Source organism: Cicer arietinum, chromosome 5 (genome assembly GCF_000331145.2).
Source record: "Cicer arietinum cultivar CDC Frontier isolate Library 1 chromosome 5, Cicar.CDCFrontier_v2.0, whole genome shotgun sequence".
Classification (NCBI taxonomy): domain Eukaryota; kingdom Viridiplantae; phylum Streptophyta; class Magnoliopsida; order Fabales; family Fabaceae; genus Cicer; species Cicer arietinum.
Genome location: NC_021164.2, coordinates 72,795,461 through 72,801,737, shown reverse-complemented (window position 1 = coordinate 72,801,737; position 6,277 = coordinate 72,795,461). Strand labels below are relative to the sequence as shown.

The following is a 6,277-nucleotide window of genomic DNA, read 5'->3' as shown; positions in this document are numbered from 1 at the left end:
AAAAAAAAATCAAAAAAAAACGAGCTTTTGGCCAAAAAAAAAAAAAAAAAAAGAAGAAGTATGAGTAAGGCAGGATTGTTTGTTGGTTGGTTGTGTATAGGTGGGAATAAATCACCGCGTTTTTTGTTTAGTCTCTACAAGTTTAGGTTAGGTTAGTTTCTTTATTATTTATTTATTTATTTTTTAATTTGGTCAAAGTTTTTTTAGAAGTCTGTTTATTCATAAATGTAAAAAATATCAAGTTAACATACTATAAAAAAAAGTCTTTTAATACCACTAAATAAATAAATAATTTTATTTAGATTTATCAAACCAGTCTATTTAAATAAATATGATATCATATAAAGTCAAATTAGTTAAAATGTTATTTTAAAACTAAAAAAATACTTAATTTCACTTATCGGTTAACTTGTTAATTTATTTATGAATAAATTTGACTACTAATTTAAAAATGGTAATATGAAATAGACTTTAAATATGCTAGTATATCATAACATATACCTTCATAAATATTAAATTTAAACCTAAAGAAATTTATGAAAGATCACGTGCTATATTTAAACCTTAAATTTTTTAACAATTTAAAATCAGTATTTTTAAAATCTAAATCTAATTTATTATCACTCCTAATTCTAATATATTATCACTCCTAATTATGTGCTATTCAACTTCTTTAGAGAGAATTTTCATTTCTGGTTTGTTGTTATAGATTCCTAAATTATGGTACAACTTCTAGCTAAATATATTGAATCGCCACATGTGATCACATCTATGCATACTGGTTAGAGAACTGGTATATAAATTTACATGAATTTCCATTGAATAACAAGAAGAAAATTTGTCCAACTTTATTGTTTATTGTCTTTCTTTAGTCCAACTTTATTGTTTATTGTCTCTCTTTAGTCCAACTTTACTTTAAAGTTAATAAATAAATTTTTTATAATTCACAAAATTTTCCACTAATATAGGGTACCACATAGTCAGTCCTGCTTAACCCAAGATAAAGACACTTCATGATGGATGGAGTAAATTGTCTTTCAATTACTTTTAAAAGATATATTACTCTTTTAAGTTTCTTTTTGTTTTTTATTTTTATCATCTCAATTGCTTTTTTGCAGTCATTAATCTACTTTATCATTATATATTCCATAAATTTTGAAGTTTTATTACAAGTCAAATGATCGTTAAATTACGTTGTATTTTAGTAAATTAATTTTAAAGTTTTTATTTTTAACGGGTCAATTTTTAGATCTTTAATCTAATATTTACTTTATATAAAATAACTATTAATAGTGGTATATATGGCACTTAAGGGTTAAGTCCAATGAAAAATTATCTCGTTGAGTGGTTTCTTTACACACTCCTTTAAATTTCTCAAATAAACCTCTAAATATAGAGAATCGTGGTTGAATATAAGAAAGAGGGAAATAGTTAAAGAGAAATATAAAATTTGAAATTATATTTTGAAGAATTATGATACAATTAGAGTATGATACACTTTCTATAGTGTTTTTAATGTAACTAACCTAACAAAATTTCATTTAACCATAACTAACTTCTAATTACCTTAAAGCATATATAAATGAATCTAACCATATCTAAGAGCCTTCGCAAGTTGGAAGTCTGTAATAACATTTTCAACTTGAAAAGAATAATACAATACAAGAAAAAAGACGATACAATGTAACCAATGAAAGAAAATTACAAGAAAAGGAATACAAATTGTAATCACATTGGTTAAATAAGAAAATTGATGTAGAAAATGATAGTGGTCGAGGTGCATAACTCTCATCGAAGTCTTCTGCATACTTTGAGCTAAGTTGAAAATCTTCCGGTGTCTCAACGACACTCACTCCATATAGAATGAAGAATCTCAATATTGAGTCTTCAAATGTCAAATTTGGCTAACAAAAATTTAACCTTGGTAGAATGGAAGCACAAAGATAACATTAACTACCATAAAGTAGAAGAACAAAGAGAATGATAATTGATTTACTACCATAGAGTATAAGCATAAAGAGAAAGACAACAATTATTAAAAAGAATGAAATTACAGTGAAATATGTCACTAAAGAAGATAAAGGTTAATGAACAATGAAACTTTCAAAAGAATCATATCAGCTTCAATCTTGAATATTCAAATATTATACAATAAAGTTGAGAAATAATGAACAACACATAACAAATTGAGAATTTGGCTTTAACATGTTTATCCTTATTAGTCAAAATTGATTCAAATTTAAATGTTGTTTTTGACTATTTGCACCACCATTTAACCATAACTATCTTCTAACTACTTAAATTATATCTAACTGAATCTAACTATATCTAACACTGGATTGGTCAATCTGAATGAATATCGAAGGCTTTTGATAAAGCATGAGGGGGATGTAACTAAGGTTGAGATAATATGGACTTGTACGTGTCTATTGTGATGTGAACATTTAATATTTAGAGATTAATAAATAGTTCTATTTTTGTGATGGGCTAAAATAGAATTAACAATTATTAACTATAATTTAGGTTTTATAAATAGATTTATGGTCTTTGGATCACACACTAGAAATTGTCATTTATTGACACCCCACCCCATTATCCTTTATAGAGGTAAAATATGTCAAGTCTAATTTTACCTCTCTAATTGTAGTATATTTTACTCCTATTAATGCAATTGATTTTTAAGTTAGTTTTATTGTGAATCTCGTAAATTGAAGTTTAGTTTTATGATATGTGGCTTATTTGAGATGGATTCAAATATGAATGTTAATATTTTTTCAATTCATATTTTATGAGTCGTTTATGACCCTCACTATCCCTATATATTCTTATACGATTAAAATTAAATTTTTACCTCTCATTTGATTTTTGATTTTAGCGTGGTTTCATTTTTCTCTAATCCCTCTTATTCATCAAAATAAATAAGTAATGAACTATTCATTTTTTTAAGAACTATATAGAAAATCATATTTATATACTATATAAAAATAAATCGTGTCCGCCGTTAATAAGTTAATACGGGTGAGGATATGCAAAATAAATAGTTTTTAAGAGAGATTTAGCAAATATTGCGTCCAATTTTTTACCGATTAACAAACCAAACCATTATCAAAGCCTTCGCATGCAATGTTATGTATATGTATGGTAGGAGTACGTAATTACCATTACCAACCTAGAACTCATCCTCACCACTTATGCCGCCTTACGGTTATTATTATTCACTTTCTACCTAGTCTAGATTAATATATATATATATATATATATATATATATATATATATATATGGGAGAGAGAATAATAATAATAATTAATATATATAAATGGAAGAGGGAATAATAATAATAATTAAAGTAGATATAAATTTAAATGATCATCTAAAATATTTTAAAGGTTTATTTCAATTTTAAAAATTGAATTTATAATTAAAAAAAACTAAATTTTAAATGTATGAAATTTTAAATTTGTTTTTAGTCTATATGAAAAATCTCAATTTTTTAGTTTATAAATTTTTTTTACTTACTTTTAATTTCTATTTTTAAAAATTTTCTGTAAGAAATTGATACTTTTAGTCCTTATAAAATCAAAATAGAGATTAAAAATGAATAAAATTTTGTAGGAATTAAACTTGAAATGTCATAATTTTATATTGATTAAAAATATATTTAACCAAAAAAATTACTTTCATTATATTATATTATAAAAAAATTGAACCCCACCACTCTGATTATGTTCTAGGATTTGATGCATAGCTCAATAGTCAGATCATGTGAATTCAGTCCATGTAGTCGTTTTTGTTCCAATGATGATTTTTTGAACTCTTCTAGTGATCAAATAAATTATGAGTAATCAAACGATAGAATTTAAGTTGTTAATGAACTTTAATAAAAGAAAAATCGTTTGGTGACTTCAAATCATAATTGAAATATTTTTTTAATCAGATTTTATTTACATTTTAATCAAACTTTAAATTACTAGAATGAAAATCATTCAAATAAAAACAAAATGTAGAGTTATTAGTAATTTTAAAATATTATAGTTGATTAATTAATATATGATTTATATTCATTTTAATAATTATTTTTTAAGGAAAATTTTAATCATCATTTAGATAAAAAGATTAAATTAATTGTTTTATACATCTAACAAGATATCTTATATTCCGGTAAAAATGCTAAATTTCACGGGTTTTGTGTTAAAACTTTGAGTAAACCCCTTTTATCTAAACCCCTTTTAAAGACTTCCAGAGTGGTGGGGGTTCAAACGCCTAACACTTCAAAAATCTATATTGATGTTGCGAATAAAATTCAAATTTATTAAGTTACTATTAAGATTCAATTAATAATTTCAGTGTGATTAATGTTATCGATATGAAAATATAAATATTTTGATTACTTTAATTTTATTAATCCATAGATATTTTCTATTTTCTATTATTTATTTAGGTATTGTGAATTTATTTGTATATTTTTATTTTATTTTAACAAATTTATATTATATTTTTTAATATATTATTTTAATTTAAATGAATGAATAAAATCATAGTACTTATAATATGAAAGTTGTATGAATATCCAATTTAGCACAACATGAATAATATTAAAAATAACTGTTTTAATATATTGACAAGAAAATAAAATACAATAATGTACTTTACCCAAATATTTTTTTTTAACGAGCCTATGACAAAACTTACACACTGACTGTAGAAAAAAAAAGCATCAACGTAAAATTATAACACAAATACTTCAATTAAAATTTCAAACAAATTCTTTATCTTTTTATTTGTGTCAAATTAATTTTTCTTTTGTCAAATTAATCACTTTGTTATTAAATTTTTTTATATTAAATTAACTTTCGTTTCTGATTAATCTAGATTATAAACTTGTGTTTTATTATCGTTGAATAATATTTTATAAAAATATTTTATCACTCGTTATCATAACCAAAATATCATTAACAATTACGAAATCGTAATTTTAAATAAAAATTAAAGTATTAACTTTGATGGACTATAATTTACCTTCTTAAACGTCATTTTGTTAAACTAAAAATAACACCTTATCCACAAATATTTTTTATGTGGTTTCTAGGGTCCTTTGATTCTAGGGTTTATGTATAGCTGGCTATTCTTCATTTTCAATATGAAGTGTGAGCTGGTTATTAAAGCAAAATTGTTTATTATTATGTTTGAGAGTGGAGTAAGGACAAGCACCACTTGGTGAATGGTGACGGTGGAAATTATTACTACTACACTAAACATCCCATTACCGATCATTCCCATTTCCGATAGCAAAGATAGGATTAAATGTTCAGAGTTTAATTTTATTAACGAATATCAATAATTATATATTATATTTTAAATTTGACCGAATTTCACACAACATATATGACGAGAGATATACCCACGTTTGAAAAAACGAATAAGAACATAAACACAATGCCAGAAGGATAAGGACAAAATCGTCAATCAATGATGAAAAAAGAATCGAACCGCATTCATTTCTCTGTTTGTCGTGTTCGTAAACCATCAAAAACAGGTGCACCCCCCTAACCTTAACCTTTACTTCACCTGCCCCATTATCTATCCTTTAAACATTCATTCATCAGTAATCTCTCTATCCTTCATCACTGACCCAATTCCGTTACCGTTATCCTCACCCTTCTCTTAATTTATTATTAACCCTTATTTCTCTTTCTCTAACAGTAAATCAGAACAACACCTCTTTGTTCTTTTCACACCCCCTTCTTCTCCTTTCACCAAGATTCCAACTTTTTCGTTGCAAGGAAAAGAAAAGGGTGAAGCGTTCCAATTCCAATTCAGAAATGAAGCGTTCACTTTCATCGGCAACGAACGAAGACAGAAAAATGAAAAGAGTGAAGGAGTCAGAACCCAACGATGAAAACTGCGAAGAAATTGATGGGGTTTGTGAGAAGAATCGCGGGCTAGCGAGTTTCGACGAAAACATGCTGTTCGAAGTTCTGAAACACGTTGATGCAAAAACTTTAGCTATGTCTGGTTGTGTGAACAAACAGTGGCACAAAACAGCAGAAGATGAAAGACTTTGGGAGTTGATCTGTACAAAACAGTGGGCAAACACTGGATGCGGTGAACAACAACTACGATCCGTTGTTCTTGCTCTTGGTGGGTTTCGTCGTCTTCATTCACTTTATCTTTTGCCTCTTTCAAAGCCTCAAACATCAACAACATGTTCCTCGTCTTCATCTTCTTGGGGTCCCATACCACAGGTGATTCGGTCCAAACCATTACCTCGTTTAGGGA

General features: G+C 26.2%; 1 protein-coding gene across 1 annotated transcript in view; it reads left to right on the top strand.

Annotated features, from left to right (window-relative positions):
• The first annotated feature begins 5,459 nt into the window (after positions 1-5,459).
• LOC101509316 (F-box protein GID2) overlaps positions 5,460-6,277 on the top strand; it is a 1,354-nt gene continuing 536 nt past the window's right edge. Inside the window, exon 1 of the mRNA XM_073369266.1 lies at positions 5,460-6,275. Within this exon, the coding sequence (XP_073225367.1) occupies positions 5,821-6,275 (455 nt within the window). The 5' untranslated portion in view covers positions 5,460-5,820. The remainder of the gene's footprint in view (positions 6,276-6,277) is intronic.